The sequence below is a fragment of the Schistocerca gregaria genome, chromosome 4 (assembly GCF_023897955.1).
Source record: "Schistocerca gregaria isolate iqSchGreg1 chromosome 4, iqSchGreg1.2, whole genome shotgun sequence".
Taxonomy (NCBI): Eukaryota; Metazoa; Arthropoda; class Insecta; order Orthoptera; family Acrididae; genus Schistocerca; species Schistocerca gregaria.
Window position 1 is genome coordinate 316,686,615 of NC_064923.1, and position 25,382 is coordinate 316,711,996.

Consider the following 25,382-nt stretch of genomic DNA (forward strand, 5'->3'; position numbering starts at 1 on the left):
ATTCATGAGCACTGTAGGTGATCAAAGAGAACTTATCATCAATAAATATCAGCAGCCACAACTCATCCCAACAGACATGTGCATAGGAACAGCAAAACCAGTCCGTGAATGGCAGCTTTATGTCAACAACAAAGAATCATGCTCCACTACCACTACACACTACCCAGGGGAGGAAGCTACTATCAAACTGCCAATAGCATCTGGTCTCACCAAGGAATGACATCTGCAAGTTATAGCCAACCTGCATCAGTTTTCAGACGCTTTCAAATCCAGAGTGGGGAAAAGTGGCCCACACTAAAATGCCATATGAACACACCTTCTCTGAGAGGAAGTACAGAAGATGCTGCAAGATTCATCATCAGTCCTCTTCTGCGATCCTTGGTCCTCTCCTGTGATCCTTGGAAAGGAGGACAGCTCCTGGCTTCTCTGTACTGACTTCTGATAACTGAATATAATCATGGAGAAAGATGTCTATCCACTGCTGCACACTGATGATATCATTTATATTGCTTGAAAGGAGCAAAGTATTTCTCAACTGTGGCCATGTAAAAAGGCTAATGCCAAAACAAGTTCAACCAGGCTGAATGCAAAAGGCTGTCTTAATTACTTCTGACGGTCTTGACAAGTTTAAAGTTATGCTGTTTGGAACTGTGTAATGCACCATCCACCTTCAAACATTGCTGGACAACCTGCTTTGACATTATAAACAGACAATGTGTGGTGCATCTAGTAAATGTCAATGCAGACTGTCCTGATCCAGAGAAAATAACAGCAGACACAAATTTTCTCAGCACATTCGTGATGTGAGTAATTTTGTTTAAATGTGCTCATACTACTCAATTATTCATAGAGGACTTCTGTGGCAAGGCACGTCCCTTGCAAGAGCTATTGCAGTGAGATTCCTAATTTTCCTGAAATAAGTAGCACGAAAAACCTTTCCCTATTCTTAAGGACATGCTAACACCTTCTCCAGTCTGTATGATGAGAATGCAGACACATTAGCCTGAAGGATTCGTTGGGTCTACTGGCAAGACAGACACAGAGGCCTCAGGAGTATGACACCATAGCAGTTTACAAAAGCAAACGCAAACAAGGATGCGTAATGCCTTTACACAAATCCTTTGGCAGAACACAGCAGTGTGGATGAAATCTATCATCACTGCATTAAACGGCACCACTGCTGAGCAGAGGTAACTACTGAAAATCATAGAAGCGTTGAAGAAAAGGGAACTGTTGAAAATATTAGAGGCCTTGAAGGAGGAGGAACCAACCAAAGGAGAATTCCAATTAAGAAATGAGGTATTGTACAAGATGAACTGTGAACCAGTGGGGCATAAATGATTGCTCATCATTCCATCCCATTGCCAGATACCCACAAGTATTTTCATGAAGCTCCAGAATCTCATCAGCAGCTATCACTGTCCAGCTCTCTACCGAACTGTTACTCACTACTTGAGCTATTACAGAGAATGTCAACAACTGTAGCACAGCAGGGAATCTGGTAACAATCCCGCCTGCGGCAGCACTATTCCACCAGATAATATGTGACCTCCTTGGGAGATTCCCACAGACAACAAACAGAAATCAATGGATAACAGTCTGCACTGGCTGCTTCTGCCACTATGCTGTCATCAAAGCTCCAAAAATTGGAAAGTTCCTTGTAGAAGATACACTCCTGGAAATTGAAATAAGAACATCGTGAATTCATTGTCCCAGGAAGGGGAAACTTTATTGACACATTCCTGGGGTCAGATACATCACATGATCACACTGACAGAACCACAGGCACATAGACACAGGCAACAGAGCATGCACAATGTCGGCACTAGTACAGTGTATATCCACCTTTCGCAGCAATGCAGGCTGCTATTCTCCCATGGAGACGATCGTAGAGATGCTGGATGTAGTCCTGTGGAACGGCTTGCCATGCCATTTCCACCTGGCGCCTCAGTTGGACCAGCGTTCATGCTGGATGTGCAGACCACGTGAGACGACGCTTCATCCTGTCCCAAACATGCTCAATGGGAGACAGATCCGGAAATCTTGCTGGCCAGGGTAGTTGACTTACACCTTCTAGAGCACGTTGGGTGGCACGGGATACATGTGGACGTGCATTGTCCTGTTGGAACAGCAAGTTCCCTTGCCGGCCTAGGAATGGCAGAACGATGGGTTCGATGACGGTTTGGATATACCGTGCACTATTCAGTGTCCCCTCGACGATCACCAGAGGTGTACGGCCAGTGTAGGAGATCGCTCCCCACACCATGATGCCGGGTGTTGGCCCTGCGTGCCTCGGTCGTATGCATTCCTGCGCTCACCTGCACGGCGCCAAACACGCATACGACCATCATTGGCACCAAGGCAGAAGCGACTCTCATCGCTGAAGACGACACGTCTCCATTCGTCCCTCCATTCACACCTGTCGCGACACCACTGGAGGCGGGCTGCACGATGTTGGGGCGTGAGCGGAAGACGGCCTAACGGTGTGCGGGACCGTAGCCCAGCTTCATGGAGACGGTTGCGAATGGTCCTCGCCGATACCCCAGGAGAAACAGTGTCCCTAATTTGCTGGGAAGTGGCGGTGCGGTCCCCTACGGCACTGCGTAGGATCCTACGGTCTTGGCGTGCATCCGTGCGTCGCTGCGGTCCGGTCCCAGGTCGACGGGCACGTGCACCTTCCGCCGACCACTGGCGACAACATTGATGTACTGTGGAGACATCACGCCCCACGTGTTGAGCAATTCGGCGGTACGTCCACCCGGCCTCCCGCATGCCCACTATACGCCCTCGCTCAAAGTCCGTCAATTGCAGATACGGTTCACGTCCACGCTGTCGCGGCATGCTACCAGTGTTAAAGACTGCGATGGAGCTCCGTATGCCACGGCAAACTGGCTGACACTGACGGCGGCGGTGCACAAATGCTGCGCAGCTAGCGCCATTCGACGGCCAACACCGCGGTTCCTGGTGTGTCCGCTGTGCCGTGCGTGTGATCATTGCTTGTACAGCCCTTTCGCAGTGTCCGGAGCAAGTATGGTGGGTCTGACACACCGGTGTCAATGTGTTCTTTTTTCCATTTCCAGGAGTGTATTTTTAAGCACAGAGCACCCTGTGTAACGATCTTGGATTGTGGAACTGTTTTTCAGTCGAGACTAGTATTAAAGGTAATTTCACATTGTAACATCAGCCACAGAATGAAATATGCCCACCATCCACAGATGAATGGCTTCAAAGAAGGCTTTCATAAGACATTAGCAGATATGCTCTCAATATATGCTGATGTCGAACAGAGAGACTGGGTTAGAGTACTGCCCATTGCGACATTCACGTGCAACATAGCGAAGCAAGACACTACAGTCTTCACACTGTTCTTTCTGTTATACAATTGCGAGGTGAAATTACAGTTTATATGCTGTAATCATTTCAACTGGAATATACTTGAGATGATTGTGTGGAATACCTCATCACCAGGACTGAAGAAGCAAGGCAACTGGCTAATATACGGACCCTGGATATCCAAGAGAAAGACCGAGAGCACTCTAATGCAAAGCACCACCCAGTGAGATACAGACTAGGAGACTCAGTGTGGATTTTTACACCTGTGCATAAAGTAGAACTACCAGGAAAGTTACAAAAGTGCTACTTTTGGCTGTACCGTAACCTTCATCATTTGTCGTATGTCGCATATGAAGTCTAGCATTATGACCCTTACCAAGAAGACAAAAGCGCACACACCAAGTCTATAGCCGAGTTCTTCCCAAATGCCAATGACAGGGCTTGCTTTGCATGGCCTCCACGTTCACCCGACCTAACGCCATGTGATTTTTTTCCTTTGGGGCTTCATCAAGGATCGTGTGTACATGCCTCTGCTACCTGCAGACCTCCCTGAATTAAGCAACGAGATTGAAGCAGCTATTGCTACAATCACTGAAGACACACTTATCAACGTTTGGGAACAACTCAGCTATAGACTTTGTGTGTGCTGGGTGACAAACGGTGTTCACATTGAACATTTATAATGTTCTTGGTAAAACTGTTTGAGTTGCTCTTTCATTTGAGATATCATCTATAACTGTAAGTTTAATATAATATATATTATAAAGTGTTAAAACCCTGATATTCATTTATAAACACCCTGTACAATGCAATAAACTGGAACAGATAATATTTACAGAATTAATAGGCTGTCAGAATGAAACAATGTTATGCACTATTAATACATTCGTCAGACACAAAATACCTAATCTTGAGTGTTGTCGAAGCTGAACTCTAACAGATATTTTTACTTAAGCTGACTTAACAGTCTCTTAAGATATTCATCTATGGAGTAGAAGGAGTTGCCTGTCAAAAAGTCTTTCAAACACTGTCTACACCATGCTTTATCTGAAACAAAGTTTTTAATGTTTGCTGGCAATTTATTTAAAATGTGGATTCCCGAATATTGGACCCCTTTTTGGACCAAGGCAAAGATTTTTCTTATTCCTAGTATTGATACTATATGCTAAGCTATTGGTTGTAAATAGAGATGTATTACTTGCAACAAATTTCATTAAGGAATAAATATACTAAGAAGCAGTGGTTAGAATAAAAAGTTCCTTGGACAGGTTTCTAAAAGATGTTCTTGAATTTACACCACAAACGATTCTTATCACATGCTTTTGCACCCTAAGAACCTTTGCTTGGTTTGACGAGTTGCCCCAGAATATGATTCCATATGATATAACAGAACGAAAGTAAGCAAAGTATGCAAGTTTTTTTTTTTTTTTATATTTATATCTCCTACATCTGACAGCATTCTCACAGCAAATACAGACTTGTGTAGATGCTTAATCAATATGCCCTTCCCAACGGAATTTATTATCGAGTTGTAATCCCAGAAATTTAACACTGTCAACTTCTTCAAACTGCATGTCTTCATGTGTTGTACTCATGCTAGAAGGAAATCTCTTACAGGTTCTGAACTGCATATAATGTACCATGAATATCAGGAATCCAGTAAAATATCAAATCTCCGACATTGCTGCAGCCAGAAAAAGATCCTGCAGGAATGGGACCGATGAGGACTGAAGAGACTCATTCAACATAACAGAAGTGCAACCCCTCTGCGAATTTCTGTGGATTTCAATGCTGTGCCATCAACAAGTGTCAGCATTTGAACCATTCAATGAAACATCATCAATATGGGCTTTTGGAGGTAAAGGTCCACTCGTGTACCCTTGATGACTGCAGAAAACAAAGCTTGATGCCTTGCCTAGGCCCGTCAACACTGATATTGGACTGTTGATGACTGGGAACATGTTGTCTGGTCGGTCAAGTCTTGTTTCAAATTGCATCAAGTGGATGGATGTAAAGGTAGCAATTAAGAGGTTTATACCAAATAAACTAACAAACGACGGGGCTGATCCTCCTTGGTACACAAAACAGGTTAGAACACTGTTGTAGAAACAACAAAACAAACGTGCCAGATTTAAACAGACGCAAAATCCCCAAGATTGGCGATCCTTTACAGAAGCTCGAAACTTAGTGCGGAGTGCAATGCGAGACACCTATAACAGTTTTCACAATAAAACTTTGTCACGAAACCTTACAGAAAATCCAAAGAGATTCTGGTTGTATGTGAAGTATGTTAGCGGCAAGAAACAATCAATGCCTTCTCTGTACGATAGCAATGGAGATACTATGGAAGACAGTGCTGCCAAAGCATTATTACTAAACACAGCCTTCCGAAATGTCTTCGCAAAAGAAGAAGTAGTAAATGTTCCAGAAATCGAATTGAGAACAGCTGCCAACATGAGTAACACAGAAGTACATATCCTCAGAGTAGTAAAGCAATTTAAATCACTTAATAAAAGCAGGTCTTCTGGTCCAGACTGTATACCAATTAGGTTCCTTTCTGAGTATCTGATGCATTAGCTCTTTACTTAACAATCATATACAACCGTTTGTTCGACGAAGGATCCATACCCAAAGACTAGAAAGTTGCCCAGTTCACACAAATATTCAAGAAAGGTGGTAGGAGTAATCCATTAAATTACAGACTCATATCATTAACGTCAATATGCAGCAAGATTTTAAAACATAAATTGTGTTTGAACAATATGAATTACATCGAAGAAAACGGTCTATTGACACACAGTCAACATTGATTTAGAAAACATCGTTCCTGTGGAACACAACTAGCTCTTTATTCACATGAAGTGCTGAGTGCTATTGACAAGGGACTTCAGATCGATTCCGTATTTTTGGATTTCCGGAAGGCTTTTACACTGCACCACACAAGCGGCTCGTAGTAAAATTGCGTGCTTATGGAATATAGTCTCAGTTATGTGACTGGATTTGCGATTTCCTGACAGAGAGGTTGCAGTTCATAGTAATTGATGGGAAGTCATCGAGTAAAACAGAAGTGATTTAAGGCGTTCCCCAAGGTAGTGTTATAGGCCCTTTGCTGTTCCTTATCTATATAAACAATATGTGAGACAATCTGAGCAGCCGACTTCAGCTGTTTTCAGGTAACGCTGTTATTTACCGACTAACAAAGTCATCAGAAGATCAAAAAAACTGCAGAACGATTTAGAAAAAATATCTGCATGGTGCAAAAAGTGGCAATTGACCCTAAATAACGAAAAGTGTGAGGTCATCCGCATGAGTGCTAAAAGGAACTCGTTAAACTTCAGTTACACAATAAATCAGTCTAATCTAAAAGCCATAAATTCAACTAAATATCTAGGAATTACAATTACAAACAACTTAAATTAGAAAGAACACATAGAAAATATTGTGGGGAAAGCTAACCATAGGCTGCATTTTATTTGCAGGACCCTTGGAAAATGTAACAGACCTACTAAGCAGACTGCCTACACTACGCTTGTCCATCTTCTTTTAGAATACTGCTACGCGGTGTGGGATCCTTACAGGAAGGACTGATGAAGTACATCGAAAAAGTTCAAAGAAACGCGACATGTATTATCGCGAAATATGGGAGAGAGTGTCACAGAAATCATACAGGATTTTGGCTGGAAATCATTAAAAGAAAGGTGTTTTTCATTGCGACGGAATCTTCTCACGAAATTCTAATCACCAACTTTCTCCTCGAAATGCAAAAATATTTTGTTGACACCGACCTACATAGGGCGGAACGACCATCACGATAAAATAAGGGAAATCAGAGCTCGGATGGAAAGATATAGGTGTTCATTCTCTTGGCGCGCTATACGAGATAGGAATAATAGAGAATTGTGAAGATGGTTCTATGAACCCTCTGCCAGGCACTTAAATGTGATTTGCAGAGTATCCATGTAGATGTAGATGTAGACAACCTCATGAAATCATGGTCCCTGCATATAAGCAGGGGACTTTTGAAGCTGGTGGAGGCTCTGTAATGGTGTGGGTGTGTGGAATTGGGAGTGATATGGGACCCATTAATCATCTAGATAAGAATGTGACAGGTGACATGCACATAAGCATCCTGTCTGATCACCTGCATCCGTTCATGTCCACTGTGTATTCCGACAAACTTGCACAATTCCAGCAGGACAATGCGACACCCCACACGTCTAGAATTGCTACAGAGTGGCTCCAGGAAACTCTTCTGAGTCCAAAAGCTTCCATTGGCCACTAAACTCCCCAGACATGAACATTTTTGGGCATATCTGGGATGCCTTGCAATATGCTGTTCGGAGTAGATTATCCCCTCATACTCTTATGGATTTATGGACAGGCCTGTAGGATTCATTATGTCAGTTCCCTCTAGCATGACTTCAGACATTAGTCAAGTCCATGACACATCATGTTGCGGCACTTTTGCAAGCTCGCAGGAGACCTACACGATATTAGGCACGTTTACCGGTTTCTTTGGATCTCCAATGTAAATTGGCAAGTTGGTGGCTCATGGGTTCCAATATAACTGACTGAATTGATGTGTCAAAAGATCTGGATAAACTGTTACCAATCACAATGCAAGACTGCAAAAATAACAAAAGAACATAAAAGTGAAGAGAGACAAAAAGAAAGATCACAGTGATTAAAACATTTACTTAAGATCCGAGTATCAATTCTAACAGTCCACAAAATGCTAAACATTTGTTTGACCTGGATCAAATTCCTCATTCAAAACATTCTGCTGAATGATAAAAGAGAACTTCATATCACAAATGGGTTTAAACCTGGTTATCACTGTATGATTTGTAACGGTCTGAACAATGTGAAGAAGTATGTATTAAGGACGATGAGTAAGCAGAGCTGTTCCTTTGCAATAGCCCTCTTCAGGAAAAATGAATTTTGAAAAATACAAAATTATTTTATAACAAAAATATCCATAGTTGACCCACATTTGTGAAGGCATGTCGGAAGTATAGGTCTCCTTAATACATGTATCTTTCTTAAAACTTACCTTCACATCTTTACAAATAACTCCCCTTGCAGTTTCATACCCCACTGAAGCATCTCAAACCACTTAGTGAAAGCTTCTCTGTATGCCTCCATGTGAAGACTATGTAAGATCATTTCAATGTTTTGAAATGATATACTTTCAAAAACATTTTGGGAAAACAGTGATGGATTTGCCCAATTGTACATAGAGAAGGAGACTAAATCGCACAAATCACATTTACTAGTGACCAGCTTCAATGCAAATGCAGACCATTTTCAGACCATATTCTTAAGTTGACGTCTGGAGATGGATGTGCGGAGCAGGAACTGCAGAATCCTCCAAATGCTATGAACAGCTGATTAATTCAGCAGTTGAAACCATCTGGAGACTTCTGCAGTTCCTGCTCCAGGGATTCATCTCCACACACAAGCCTCGTAGTATGTTCTGACTACGGTCCATCTTTGGAATGAACCCAGTCATCAATAAACGTGATTTCTGTGACCTAGACTGTTTTTCTAAGTAGAGTTTTTAAATGATTCACACAGATGGTTCCTTACAGTTTAAAAACGAGATTAAGGCAACACCCACGGTCATCCTGCAGACATCTATTTAAGGATCTAGGGATCCTCACAGTAACCTCACAGTATATATATTCCCTTATGAAATTTGTTGATAATAATCCAACCCAATTCAAAAGTAATAGCAGTGTGCATACCTATAACACCAGGAGAAAGGATGATCTTCACTATGCAGGGTTAAATCTGACTTTGGCACAGAAAGGGGTAAATTATGCTGCCACAAAAGTCTTTGGGCACCTACCAAACAGCATCAAAAGCCTGACAGATAGCCAACTAACATTTAAAAATAAATTAAAAGAATTTCTAGATGACAACTCCTTCTACTCATTGGCTGAATTTTTAGATATAAAGTAAGTAAAAAAAAAAAAAAAAAAAAAAAAAAAACTTAATCATTAGTGTCATGCAATATTTTGTGTAATGTAATTTCTTGTACAGACATCTTTTATTAACCTGACACGTTCCACATCATTACGAAGTGTCGTATTCATGATCTATGGAACAAGTATTAATCTAATCTAATCTAATCTAATCTAATCTGGAATCAGGTTTGGAGTTAAACGTGTTGATGTTGCAAGTATTTTGATTTTGGACATGTGTTCTCATGATGGAATGAATTCCCATACAGAAATTCTATTGACCTTTCTATTGAACTTTTTTTGTTTTTTTTGCCCTTGAGAAGTTGAGGCAGACATTCCAGCACAATAGCCTGCTCTTAATTCTTGAAGTGCCCACTTGCATCACCTACTTTCCTTGTTCTTGTCTGGTTTAGGAGACAAATATCGTCATCAAGAATGCAGATGCATCAGATTTTGAACAGCTGCACACATTAACACTGTCAATGGTACACCAAATATGAAAGCTTTTGCTCCTGGGTTGAACTGTGTGGCAACCACAAACAGTGAACATTCCTGACATGCATACTGCCATGCAAGATCTTTGTTAAAACTGGGAAGTGAGTCCTGAAAGAACACTGAACAGCAGGAGTCCTCTTCAAGCATTCTCCAGACACTAATTGCATTTCTTTTCATTCTGGCTGTCACTGGGACCTCAACTGACTTTAATCTTCAAAGCACTCACTAGGATTGAGGTTAGTTGACCTTGAAGGTACAGCAAGTAACGCTAAATCAATGGGGTGTTGACACACACACACACACACACACACACACACACACACACACACACACACACACACAGATATATATGCAAGCATGCACGTGTGCTCTGGCACGTAGGGATTGATGAGAAGGTGTACAGCTTTACTACACATGCAGCTGCAAGCGGCTCTGACTTCGGTCGCGCAGTTGGATGCTGTTGCCAATGGGCACCACTGTGGGGAGCTCCCTACCGCCGTTGGATAAGCAGCTGCGGCACCAAGTCGTATACCCCTACCTTACTTATTTGTTACATAGTTTAATTCTTAATTTCTTTGGGTGTTATTGATACTTGCATTGTTTAATTCATAAATTTCGGGCGTATTTTAGTAATTGAGAGTTGTAGCATCGCGCTTTAGTGTTTACGTTGTAGATTCTTACTTAAATTGCGTGCGAGTTTTGTATAGGAGGTGTAATTTCGAGTTTTAGTTACTGTAATCGTAAATTCAGGCAGATTGTAGCGCAGTCGTTAGGCATTTGTACAGGTTAGTTAATACATTCTTTGTGTGTTTCCCTTGCGTTATCTAGGCACAGACTCGTGTTTCAGTAACTGTTGTTCAACATCAATTAGAATGGACAGGGACTGCGATTGCTGTGTTCGGATGAGGGCCGAGTTGGCATCCCTTCGCTCACAGCTGCAAGCGGCGCTGACTTCGGTCGCACAGCTGGAGGCTGTTGCCAATGGGCACCACTGTGGGGAGCCGGACTTGGGTATCACGGAGATGTCAACCTTGTCCCGTCTGCCCCAGACAGGTCTGCCGCTGTGGTTGCCCCGGTTGCTGTCCGCAGTGGGGCTGAGCCCTTGCCTGTGGTTGATTGGAAGGTCGTTCCAAGGCGTGGCAGGTGGCAAAAGACGTCCCCGGAGGCTGATCAGAAAGCCTCCCCAGTGTGTCTGACAAACAGGTTTCAGGCACTGTCTCTGGCTGAGCCAGATGCAGCTGCCTGACCTGTTTCAGAGGATCATTCTTAGCCTTCAAGGTCCGGACAATCGCAGAGGGTGGGCTTATTGGTAGTTGGGAGCTCCAATGTTAGGCGCGTAATGGGGCCCCTTAGGGATATGGTGGCTAAGGAGGGGAAGAAATCCAGTGCGCATTTCGCGAGGAGTCATTCCTGATGTGGAAAGGTTCCTTCTGGATGCCATGAAGAGCACAGGGTGCAGCCAGCTGCAGGTGGTGGCACATGTCGGCACTAATGACGTGTGTGGCTTTGGATCTGAGGAAATTCTCTCTGGATTCCAGCGGCTATCTGATTTGGTGAAGGCTGCCAGTCTTGCTTACGAGATGAAGGCAGAGCTCACCGTCTGCAGCATCATCGACAGAACCGATTGCGGACCTTTGGTGCAGAGCCAGGTGGAGGGTCTGAATCAGAGGCTCAGACGGTTTTGCGACTGTGTTGGCTGCAGATTCCTTGACTTGTGCCATAGAGTGGTGGGGTTTCAGGTTACGCCGAATAGATCAGGAGTTCACTACACTCAACTGGCGGCTACAAGGGTAGCGGAGGCTGTGTGCCGTAGACTGGGCAATTTTTTAGGTTAGAAGGCCTCGGGAAAGTACGGGGTGGGCTGCAATCTCAAAGGGTGCATGGTAAATACAGGACGTGCTTGGATCAAGGAACAGTCGGAATTGTAGTTGTAAATTGTTGTAGTTGTGCTGTGAAAGTCCCTGAGCTTGAAGCACTAATAGAAAGCACAGAAGCTGAAATTGTTATAGGTACAGAAAGCTGGCTAAAACCTGAAATAAGTTCTGCAGAAATTTTTACGAAGTCTCAGATGGTGTTCAGGAAAGATAGATTAGGCAGAATTGGTGGTGGAGTGTTTGTGTCTGTCAGTAGTGGTTTAGCTTGTAGTGAAGTAGAAGTAGATACTCAGTGCGAATTGGTATGGGTGGAGGTTATACTTAACAGCCGAACTAAGTTAATAATTGGCTCCTTCTACCGACCCCCAGACTCCGCTGATATAGTTGCGGAACAGTTCACAGAAAATTTGAGTCTCGTAACAAATAAATACCCCACCCATATGGTTATAGTTGGTGGAGACTTCAACCTTCCCTCGATACGTTGGCAAAAATACTTGTTCATAACCGGTGGTAGGCAGAAAACATCTTCCGAGATTGTCCTAAATGCTTTCTCCGAAAATTATTTTGAGCATTTAGTCCACGAACCCACGTGAATTGTAAATGGTTGCGAAAACATACTTGACCTCTTAGCCACAAACAATCCAGAGCTGATAGAGAGCATCGTGACTGATACAGGGATTAGTGATCACAAGGTCGTTGTAGCTAGGCTCAATACCATTTCTTCCAAATCCACCAGAAACAAACGCAAAATAATTTTATTTAAAAAAGCGGATAAAGTGTCACTAGAAGCCTTCCTAAGAGACATTCTCCATTCCTTCCGAACTAACTATGCAAATGTAGACGAAATGTGGCTGAAATTCAAAGATATAGTAGCAACAGCAATTGACAGTCATACCTCATAAATTGGTAAGAGATGAAACGGATCCCCCATGGTACACAAAACAGGTCCGAACGCTGTTGCAGAGGCAACGGAAAAAGCATGCAAAGTTCATAAGAACGCGAAATCCCGAAGATTGGCTAAAATTTACAGACGCGCGAAATTTGGCACGTACTTCAATGCGAGATGCCTTTAATAGGTTCCACAACGAAACATTGTCTTGTAATTTGGTAGAAAATACGAAGAAATTCTGGTCGTATGTAAAGTACACAAGTGGCAAGACACAGTCAATACCTTCGCTGCGCAGTGCCGATGGTACTGTTACCAACGACTGTGCCGCTAAAGCAGAGTTATTGAACGCAGTTTTCCGAAATTCCTTCACCAGGGAAGACGAATGGAATATTCCAGAATTTGAAACACGAACATCTGCTAGCATGAGTTTCTTAGAAGTAGATACCTTACGGGTTGCGAAGCAACTCAAATCGCTTGATACAGGCAAGTCTTCAGGTCCAGATTGTATACCGATTAGGTTCCTTTCAGATTACTCTGATACAATAGCTCCCTACTTAGCACTCATATACAACCGCTTGCTCACCGATAGATCTGTACCTACAGATTTGAAAATTGCGCAGGTCGCACCAGTGTTTAAGAAGGGTAGTAGGCGTAATCCATCTCACTACAGACCTATATCATTGACGTCGATTTGCAGTAGAGTTTTTGGAGCATATACTGTATTCAAACATTATGAATTACCTCGAAGGAAACGATCTATTGATACGTAATCAGCATGGTTTCAGAAAGCATCGCTCTTGTGCAACGCAGCTAGCTCTTTATTCGCACGAAGTAATGGCCGCTATCAACAGGGGATCTCAAGTTGATTCCGTATTTCTAGATTTCCGGAAAGCTTTTGACACCGTTCCTCACGAGGGACTTCTAATCAAGCTGCGGGCCTATGGGGTATCGTCTCAGTTGTGTGACTGGATTCGTGATTTCCTATCGGGAAGGTCCCAGTTCGTAGTAATAGACGGCAAATCGTCGAGTAAAACTGAAGTGATATCAGGTGTTCCCCAGGGAAGCGTCCTGGGACCTCTGCTGTTCCTGATCTATATAAATGACCTGGATGACAATCTGAGCAGTTCTCTTAGGTTGTTCGCAGATGATACTGTAATTTACCATCTAGTAAGGTCATCCGAAGACCAGTATCAGTTGCAAAGCGATTTAGAAAAGATTGCTGTATGGTGTGGCAGGTGGCAGTTGCCGCTAAATAACAGAAAGTGTGAGGTGATCCACATGAGTTCCAAAAGAAATCCGTTGGAATTCGATTACTTGATAAATAGTACAATTCTCAAGGGTGTCAATTCAACTAAGTACCTGGGTGTTAATATCACGTACAACTTCAGTTGGAAAGACCACATAGATAATATTGTGGGGAAGGCGAGCCAAAGGTTACGTTTCATTTTCAGGACACTTAGAAGAGGCAACAAGTCTACTAAAGAGACAGCTTACACTACTCTCGTTCATCCTCTGTTAGAATATTGCTGCGCGGTGTGGGATCCTTACCAGGTGGGATTGACGGAGGACATCAAAAGGGTGCAAAAACAGGCAGCTCGTTTTGTATTATCACGTAATCGGGAAGAGAGTGTGGCAGATATGATACGCGAATTGGGATGAAGTCATTACAACAAAGACGTTTTTCGTCGCGGCGAGATCTTTTTACGAAATTTCAGTCACCAACTTTCTCTTTCGAATGCGGAAATATTTTGTTGAGCCGAACCTACATAGGTAGGAATGATCATCAAAATAAAATACGAGAAATCAGAGCTCGAACAGAAAGGTTTAGGTGTTCGTTTTTCCAGCGCGCTTTTCAGGAGTGGAATGGTAGAGAGATAATATGATTGTGGTTCGATGAACCCTCTGCCAAGCACTTAAATGTGAATTGCAGAGTAATCATGTAGATGTAGATGTAGATCCAATAAGCTCCTGCAGATGAGTAATGGGTGAATCTGATGTACAAGCAGGGCAGGCACATGAGATGTCATTTCATTTCACAAAAGCACCTTACAAATATTGGTATCATCACCAACTCTGTGTATATTACTTTTCAGTCCATTCAGGCCTTGCCATCACAATTAACAACACACTGACTAAATTGCTGATCCATGTGAGTTCTTTTAATGCTGTGTACAGATCCTACTGCTAACTTTTATTCATTAACATAGGCTTAACAGGTGTACTGGTTTGGAATGGTCACATGGGTACTACAAAGTGTCTAACTGTCCACTAGTATGAACAACCACACACTAACTACAGTTAGAGCCAGGTTTACCATTCTCATGTTAAGCATACTCTTCAACTAAGTGCCAACCGAAACTGATCACAATACCATGTCACCTGGAGCTTCAAGCAAAAATTTGGTCCTCAGATCTGTACAGGTGCCAACAATCTGTCAAATAAATTTTATAGCACTGGAATCCTCCCGGCCTCAATCATCACTAATCCACGTCCAAGACATGTTTCTGGTACCTTCCTCTAGTCCCCTGACCACCCAGTACCATTCAGATTATCAGTCCTCCTCTTAACTATGTTTTTCATTAAGCAAGCCTGTAACTGCTCTTGCTTGGCCTTTCTCAGCTGATCCTGTTTTCATACATTTTTACTGACTTCCATTGATGTCTCTCATTTTACCTGTACTTTGCTTATGCCACATTCTTCCACCTACCTCAGCTGATCCTCTAGAAAGCAAATGTGACACATGAGCTACAATAACTTTTTTTAATGCTTGACCATTTTGCAACACTACTTCTGTTTATTAAATGACTGTTCTTCCTAAGAAAAAATTTTTATGTCGAATCCTATGTTCGATAATACATGATAAGAGGCACCTAAGACAAGTCACCGAAAACTATCAAGAATGAGTAAATATCTCAAGGTACCGTTTTTCCTAAGTTACCGTATTTACTCGAATCTAAGCCGCACTTTTTATCCAGATTTTGTTATCCAAAAAATCGTCTGCAGCTTAGAATCGAGTGCAAAGTAAGCAGAAGTTCTGGAAAATGTTGGCAGGTGCCACCACAACCAACTTCTGCCGTCGAATATATGTAGCGCTACACAGGCATGCTTTGCAGGTACAAAGATAAACACTGGCGCCAAAACCTCTGAGTCAGTAAATAAATTTAAAAAAAAGGTGGAGGACGAGCTATTTTCTTCGCCCCGAGTTTTGACCACTGCATTTTCATACATTATCCAACAAAGTAAATACAAAATTCCGTATTGTTCATCTTCGAATGTAGAAGCATTTCAATGTACTACGAAAATCTGACTGGAAAGACTGTTTGGGATGTTTGTCAACATTTTTTCCTACCTGTGAGAAGAGATGGTTGCTAATAGGAACTTTTATGAATTGTGAATCACATGCAGTATTCTCTTCACCATAAGAATAATACGGATGTAAACATTATGCCATGTATTTTTTCGTGTTTGCTACTATCTAATTTAAATCTTGTCTGCCTAATAAACTACGAAATTAGAGTGAGACAACAGCAAACGCGGAAGAATACACATATCATGTCATGTTTATATTTGTATTATTCTTACGCTGAATCGTGATAGTCAGAAATGAAGCACGGCAACTGACTAGGTTTTTAAATCTAAGATGACTAATTTGTGTGCAGAATGTAATGTACTGAAGAGACGCCTGCAAAGATTTTCAAATGGTGAAAATTTTAGCTTAACTCTCGTTCAGAACATCGTCTATCATACACATTTTATTATTTGGTTCTTGTTGATCATTATCAAAGAAAGCAGCAGTGTAAGTAACAACAAATAGCAGTCTCTTGCCATTGTTTTGCTAATGAGACAATTCCTCTCTTTTTTTTTATCGTAAGAAGCGGTAGCGCGCACAAAAGCAAGCCATGCCACGAGCGGCGATAGGTCGTAAATACACATTATCAAAATGCGACAAACATTGTATGACACAGTACAATGATGCATTTTTAGCTTAGAGTGACGTAAAAATCTATAACAAAGAGAACAGAACTTATCATATCAAAGAAAAATAAACAATCGATTCAAACCAGACGAAGCACGTGAAAAAAGAAGGGTACCCGTATAAATACGGACAGAGCGCCTGACGCATAGCAATGGTTACCTGGTAAAGCTTAACTGCTAAGCTTACGACTCGAACCAAACTACTGTAGCTGTATCGTCATTCATTCGACCTAAATTGTGTCTCATATTACAATGGACCAACTTTGTTTCGATTTGGAGGTGCGGCCTAAAACGTTTCTCTCCCTTGAATTTCAAGTCTCAAATTTCAGGTGCGGCTTAGATTCGGGAAATTTTTTTTTCTTGATTTCGAGTCTCATTTTTCAGGTGCGGCTTAGATTAGAGTACATACGGTACACTGGACAATGTGTTGAGATGCTTATGATACTCCTTGGTCTACTGTCGCAATGCTCCATCAAACAGGAAATTCGTTTATGATACTATTTAAATTAATCATATTACAGCATAGATGTGCAGAAGTAATATTTTACATATTACCTTCAAGGGATTTCCTTTCCAGATGAAAGTGCACTCCAAACATGTGTCAACAAGTTCTTCGCCCCAAAACTACGTTATTTCTACAGTCACATAATCACTGTTAACATCGAGTATTGATTTAAGTGTCAGGAAGTTGTTTCTGAAAGTATTTGTATGGAGTGAAGCCATGCATGGAAGTGAAACATGGATAATAAATAGTTTAGACAAGAAGAGAATAGAGGCTTTCAAAATGTGGTGCTACAGAAGAGTGCTGAAGATCAGATGGGTAGATCACATAACTAATGAGGAGGTATTGAATAGAATTGGGGAGAAGAGGAGTTTGTGGCACAACTTGACTAGAAGAAGGGACCAGCTGGTAGGACATGTTCTGAGGCATCATGGGGTCACAAATTTAGCAATGGAGGGCAGCATGGTGGGTAAAAATCGTAGAAGGAGACCAAGAGATGAGTACACTAAACAGATTAAGAAGGATGTAGGCTGCAGTACGTACTGGGAGATGAAGAAGCTTGCACAGGATAGAGTGGCATGGAGAACTGCATCAAACCAGTCTCAGGACTGAAGACCACAACAACAACAACAACAACAACAACAACAACAACCACTGGCAGACTGCTGTAAATAGTGAAGGTGAATATATTATTGATGACTAAAGTGTTTCTGTCACGTGTGTGTGTGTGTGTGTGTGTGTGTGTGTGTGTGTGTGTGTGTGTGTAACTTATGGAAAAATGCTACGAACTTGTGCACCAATCCAATAAATCCCAGCTGAATGATGACAGATAGCTTAATACTGGACTTTGTGGAAAGAAATAGATTACCAACGTGCAGCTGGCAACAACTGTTCCTGAGATTTAACAATCTATACCTTCCACGAATAAATACACACATGGACACATCAGTTATGACACAACAGCAAGAGTAATTTTTCTCTGTGCACCCCAATTTAACCAATCAGAAATTTAAAAAAATCTTTTCTATGCATACTTTATGCCTTTTTTATTTTTTAGATTGGTATTTCACTACCACAGAACTAAGTATTGTGTCTCTAAAGCTGCTGTTCCCAAATGCAAATGCCGCTTTCGATTTATATATTACATCATCTTCATACTGGGCTCCACAACCATAAGTTTATTAAATGAAGGTGGCTTTTCTCCACTTACTTTATACTGACACAGACCACCTCTCCATTCTGTAACTTTTTTAGAATTTTAAAGCCATTATCAAGTACATAGCTTTGACAAAGTGTTGTGTGTAAGGAATAGGCTTTATACTCCATTTTGGTTTATAATTTGTATTGTTCCTGATGATTGCAGACAGATGGTGCACTTAAAGCATGAAATTGCTGCCTTCAGTTATGGTTTATGCATATATCTTAAAACAGCAATCAGAAGTTTTAAGAGAAAGAACACAATTATAACCAAGTGATATACAAGTTGATAAACCCACATACCAAATGTGGGAAGCTCAGTTCTTACCATTCGCAACACACATGGAAATAGCTTGGCATACTTTTAAGATCTGAACCATGTAGTTCTACTCCAAAAAAGAAAGAATTTTAAGAATAATGTTTTGGGAAAAGGCATGAAATAACTTCTTTGCCCATTTTTCAACTTGACTTAAGAACAGAAAATGTCTCTCTGAAGGAAGATGATTGAGTATCTTTGCCACATACAGAGATAAAGCTGGCACAGCTAAATAAAAAAAAACCAAATGGGAATTTCCTTTATTAAACATATAAAAATCAATAGTTGCAATATGCACAACCATATTTTCAACAATGATTTCATTTTCTTTAAAAAACTAATTCTATCACACGAAGAGAGAAATTTGTACCATATGTGAGCAAATTGTCATTGTACTGTAATAAATACATAAAAAAATAAAAATCAATCACAAGTGCACATTATTTGAGACCAATGAATCACTAATAACACCACAATCTACATTAAAATTCTGCCTCAGTATAGTGACAAAAGGACCGTAAAAAGAAAATATCAATTCAGTCTTTTTAATTCAATACTAATACAATTCAACGGTTCAGAACAATACTATCTTAACTATCAATAGAGTTACATGTCTTCTCATTGTCCAACCTCACATTTATCTGGTGTAATATGACTGTACATGCTATCTTTATTGGTATAGCTTGCAAACATGAAAGACCAAACATCATAACTAGACACCAGATCAGATTTCTGTGATACATCATCCTTTACATTGGTACAGCATGAGGCTTGTGAGATCAAATAAATATTGTTTGGCAGTTCTATGGTGGCATTCAACTGTGTAATAAAACAATGATTTTGAATGTTTGGTATTACTGATCAGTGGGTAAAAACAATTTCAGCAAAAACTAGTCCTGAATCTATAGAGAGTTACAGGAAACAATGCAAGCACACCAGATATCACACATCAGAAGTTATTATGCAAGGGATTACGGATCATATAGAATTTTTTGAAAACATAGGACAATATTAAATAGGTAACATATATTCTTCTGCTTGGATGAACGAAAAAGTTTTTAATGCTGAGTACAAACTAGGATTTTTCAAAAAGAAAGGAAAAAAAAGATAACTATGATGTGTGGGAGACACACATGGATCCAGATACGGGAAGAAAAGCTACCTTGGAAGATACCACAGGCAGACATTTACTGAATAAAGATAATTATGGTGTTTGCAGAGAAACATTACTGACAAGATGAAGGGCCAGAATGACAACACATTCCTGTGTGCCTGCTTTAATCTCCAGCAGCTACTGAATTCTCCCTACTTTGACACATCTTTATTCTACTACTAATGAAAACTCGTCACTTACAATTTTACTATCTGTAATCTAAGGAAGAGAAAAGAAGATTGTCAATGTGGGATGAGGGCACTGGAAATTTTCTTTCTATTTATGATGACTGCAGTGGCCAACATCAAAGCAGATTTGTCATTATCATGTGTTTCCTCAGTGTAGCTAACCTGTCAGTTGATTCAATTTAGTCTTTAGAGAAGGAGCACATTAAAAATGAAGGAGACAGCATGTATGGCATTATAAGAGAGCCAAAAAAAGGGCATCAGCATTTATATACCAGCTCAATGGTATACACCAACTGCTACAGGACAACAAGATAGAAAATGATACATGTCTGAGATCTGGCAAAGTGACTTTTTTCTCTATTTCAAAGAGGCATATTCTAAGGTTACAGATTGGACCACAACAGAAAATTGTGTGAACCTCATGTTAAGCAAGATGAATAAAGGTGTGTAATAATTGTATTTTGATGACAGCTACATTTTCAGTTTAAATTTTATCTTGTTTTTTTAATATCAAATTTTTTTGTACTTCACTTACATGTGTGTCCATGCACAGAAATTCACTGCTGAATTGACTCTGTGGTTTCAACTGTTACTGTCATTCACAGAGCACAACATAGTTTTTTAACATGTGCACCTTGCATTGACAACCATGTACGTTTAGAGGAATAAAATCTTAAAGTGCTGTTAATTCTGGTTACTAACGAATTTAACAGCAATTTTCACTCCCAAAACACTTCCATATATGTAATCACTGAAATAAAGTGAATGCCAATGATACAAATGGTCTTTCTAAATAAACAACAAGATTGTAAAATTAAGTGGTGATTTTTGAGAAACAACGAAACTTTACATTTGTTATCCTGTAAAATTTTACGGAAGTAAATTGCGATAATATTATTCCGAACCGTCAAATTTTATACCTCAGTTAAATAATTTTAGTTTTAATTGAAATACTTTTTCAATGAGTAAAAATATATTACTTAAGCAAAAGGAAATGTAGTTTGTGTGAATAAGAGTTTTAAACTGCATCCAACAAACTGTATGCACAGGTCTGTCAGTTGCTCACTATTCAACAACAAAGTACTCCAAAGCCAATGAATTAATGTTATATCTATGTAGAGACATGAAACCAGAACACAATGACAAATGATTTACAGTAGTGACCCAGAGAATTCCCAAGTGAGGACAATGGAGTAAAAAAAGAAAATGTTTGTATAAAAGTGTAAATGTTCCTGGTCCCAAAGACAGAAAGAAGCCCATACCATTGACTTAACAAAATCTAATTAAATGAAAAAAAAAACATATACTGTACGACACAATGATTTAAAATGTCAACGATTCTTATTAATTACCTGAGGTGTCGTTCTTTTTCAAACACTACAAATTTTAACACCATATTTCAAACTGCACAATACACTCATCACTTCAGCCTAAGATAGGTCAAAATAACATCATCTGGAGATGGAGTATTGAAAGTAAATCTGCTTATACTTTCAGATATTTGTCTCTTTTTGGACACACTTTTTACATGATGGACTCTCCACTTTCTGCACAACACTTTACCAAATGCTGATGGTTCTCTCCTGGACTGACTATATTTCTCTCTTAATGCGTCACTTGCATCCAATAAACAAGGTAAGTTAGGAACAAATAAACGATCTTCTGATGTCAAGTCAATAGGAAAACGTTTATCTTGTGTTGGGTAGTCAACCACAACAGAATCTTTAGTGCTCTCTCCTTGTGTGTTCTTTAGAGCACATTTCAAATCTATAACCCAGTTATCTGTATCATTGTCTTCATCTGCCATAGCACTATCCGTACTAGAAGTATTTAAATCTTGACTACCATCAGACAAAGATTCAGATATACCTCTCCTTTTTTGTGCAATATGCAGACGTGGTATAACAAACTGTGGGCATGATTCTGACTTCATAACCTCATAATTACCAACTGCATGAGGGCTATTGCAGTATGAAGATGATTTGTGTACTAGATGATTTTTGACAATTTCCGACAAAGAAGATAAGTTTTGATTTCTAGATGATGATGTTGTTTTGTCACTGCTCTTCACTTTCCTTAAACAAGGCACATGATTAAGCATTTGAACTTTTGACTTTGTATCACTCTGACACAAATTTAATAAAACTGGAGATCCTAATGGGCCTGCAGATTCACCTGCATTCTGTGTTGACAATTTGCTGAATCTCTCTGCCATTCCACTTTCAGATGTTGCATCTATGTCGTCAATAGATAAATGTCTGTCTTCATTTTTTGAATATTGTTCACAATGGGGTTTATGGGGTACTATATCTTTGCTTGCTGTGTCCGGAGCATCTGCAGAACCAAAACTTTCACTGTGGCATTTTACTAGTTCATCACAGACTGCTCCATGACAATTTGCATCTATGAACATCTCACTTGTCGTATCACAATTTCTTAAAGATGGAACTGTTGGTGCCCTGCATGAAAGTTCAGACTGACTTATCTCCAGTATTTCTAACTTTTTTTCTGAAGGAGTTACATTCTTCAAAGAATACTGTTTTGCAAGTGTAGCCAGTGAAGAAAATGCTATTTCATCTGAATCTGAATCATCCCCTTCTGCTATGTTTTCTTTATCTGAATCTTTACGAAGCTTCTGTAGGCGTGGTATTTGAAATTTCAATTGGGTCTCAGGACAGCTATTAACAGCCTTCACTCTGTCATTTGATGAGTCATTGTTAATTTTCAGCATCCCAGAGTTTCCTGAAGTATTCATAGTTCCACAAATATTGTTTACACTGCCAAACTTCTCGGTTCTTTCATTAACAGTTAGCGAAAATTCCTTGGGCAAATTACTTTGTTTCATATTAAAATCAGAGGACAAATTTGTACTGTCTACTGCTAAATGGTTTAACATTAAAAAGTCTGCATTCAAACAATTATTCTGTGGTTTCCGAGTTTTACAATGAATATTGAAATATTTGTGTTCTTGATTTCTTGTCAAATGACTTTGCACACAGGGATAAAAATCACTAAAATCATCATCTTACCTTCCACATCACCAGTAATAAGTCATTTTGTGGAGGGCAGATGCATTAATAATGATTGAGCAGTGATGATGACATTCCACATAGATGACAGGTGAATATGGAAAAGAAAAGGAAAGGAAACAATTGATATGTTATTACAACAGTAAAAATATAAATTAATAAAAACATAACTAAATCAAATATGAAAACAACAATGACATAAGACAAATCTGCCTACATAGTTCACATTAAATGACAACTGATAACCAAAAGTGAAGTGTGGTAACTGTCATTGAAAAAAAGGAGAGTAAATGAAACAGAGGGGCTTGTGTGTTTTAGCTTAGAGAGGCCATTATTTTTTTAATATACTGGGCAGAAGTTAAAGAAAGGTCTCTACTTCATACAACAACAGAAATCTTACTATAATTTTTCTGTTAATATGCAACTTCATATAGTGCACATAAGCAAAAGAATGAATAAACCTCAGTCATTAAATATGGATGGAGGAAGGCACGAAATGGTGTGAAATGACATACTATATGGGAAATGCACACACTGCATAAATTTCTTGCTAAACTGATTCTCAGTAAACAACAAAGAAAAACCAATACGAAGTTGTAGTTTTCTTCTTCTTCTTCCCTACCTTCCAGCTCTTAATGTCCAGGTACAGTACACTTCTTGAATGTCTCCCATAACAGTCTACCTGATTATTGTTTCCTTTGTGTTGCAGCCAGGAGGAATCGTCAATATATGACAGGAACTATCATTCAAAGCAAAAAATTCTAGAAACATGGTATCCAAAATGCATGAGCCATGAGCACTTCATCTTTGATACAGTGACACAAATCTCTTCTACTACAAGCTCTTACCTTCCCATATCTTGATGGATGGATGGTAGTAAGTACCAAAGAACAAAAAAAAAAAAAAAAAGAACAAAAATGCCTAGTAACCATGGGTTTAAAGGTGCATACCATAACAGCTATGAGCACTTCAATACTATGAAACACATCTCTTCAACTAAAGAAGGGTTCATAGCTCTTAGGTAATGCACTTTAGAGCCTTTGTTTCCAAACTTTTTTTTTCTTGTTTTGGTCCATACTACCTCCTCTCAAAATACAGTCGACAAAGAAAGAGTTTGCAGCAGAAAACATTTGTTTCATACTAGAAGGTGAAGAAGTCCTCATAGCTCTTAGGTATACATTCAAGAGCTCATATTTGGTAGACTCTTTCTTCCAATGATCATTTCCCTCCTATCCCTGAATGTTTACGATTCCTCCTAGGACACCCTGTACATTGAAAATTCATTAGTGTGCGAAAGTTGATGACAAAAGTAACTTTCACATGATGTGTCACTGCCAAGTAATATAGCTTCATGAAACTTGGACATACATAGAAATAATCAGCACAATATGCTACAAAAGACAACTGAAAGAAATATGCAGTGAGACAAACAGAAATGACACTTTTTTCAAAGACAATAATTACACTGATACCACTGCATTTCATGGTGATCATCTCGATATTACAGAAGCAGGTACATAGTTCTTAACAAGGTGTGTGATTACTACAGATGGTAATGCATGCTCTGCAGTGTGCTACCATGGTGGTAACAAGGTTGGTAAACATTTCATGTGATACAGCTTTTCATTCCTACACCAGCACTGTTGGTATCTGCTGTATGGTTGGTCAATGTGGCTGTGCTGCAATTATCTACACAATGCACCCTACACGTGCTAAGTGGAATTTAAATTAGGGGAACCAGCAGGCCAGGCCATTCACTCAATATCCTCTCACTTCAAGAGCTTCTCCACCTATGCTGTTCAATGTCATCGTGCACTGTCACCCATGTAAAGGAATTCACCACTGAAAAGACACACGTGGGGAAGGAGTACAGTGTCACAATAATGTTGAACTGTGAATGAACCTTGTTCAAAGATTTGCAAGACAGTACGTCCATGCAGCATTATGCCTCCCCACACCACAATAACTGGATCACCAAAACGGCAAAGTTCAATGATGTTTCTGGGCCCATTACACATTCCCACCTCTTGCCACATGTTGTACATCCAGCACTGTCTAACATTATCATTTTCATGATATAGTTGTTATAGTGTGGGGAGGTATAATGCTGCATTTATGTACTGACCTCCAAATCTCTGAACACTGTACACCAAACAGTCAGTGTTATTGTGACACTTACTCTTTCCCTTTGTGCATCTTCTCATGGATGCATTTGGCCCGACTTCACTTTTACGAGTGAAAATGCAGGACAGCATCAAACGATGTAGTTGGAGGAGTGATAAATTTCATTGAGCAAGTGTGGGATGTGTTGGGGAGACGTGTCACAGTACAGCCACATGCACGACCATGCAAAAGTTGCCAACTATGTTGGTGAAGGAAAGGAACAACCTACCACACGAACTGTTTATAAACTCTGCTGTCACCATGGTAGCACACTGCAAAGCATCCACTGCCATTTGCAGAGA

The 25,382-nt window shown here is 40.1% G+C and overlaps 1 protein-coding gene across 2 annotated transcripts in view; it reads right to left on the reverse strand.

The window, feature by feature from the left end:
- The window catches only part of LOC126266961 (protein HBS1), a 200,830-nt gene that overhangs the window by 130,392 nt on the left and 45,056 nt on the right, over positions 1-25,382 (reverse strand). Inside the window, exon 5 of one of the 2 annotated variants that reach the window (XM_049971684.1) lies at positions 18,792-22,912. The exons of the other annotated variant lie outside the window; for it this stretch is intronic. Within the exon in view, the coding sequence (XP_049827641.1) occupies positions 21,309-22,912 (1,604 nt within the window). The 3' untranslated portion in view covers positions 18,792-21,308. Of the gene's footprint in view, positions 1-18,791; positions 22,913-25,382 lie in introns of those variants that run through there. 2 annotated transcript variants of the gene reach the window in all.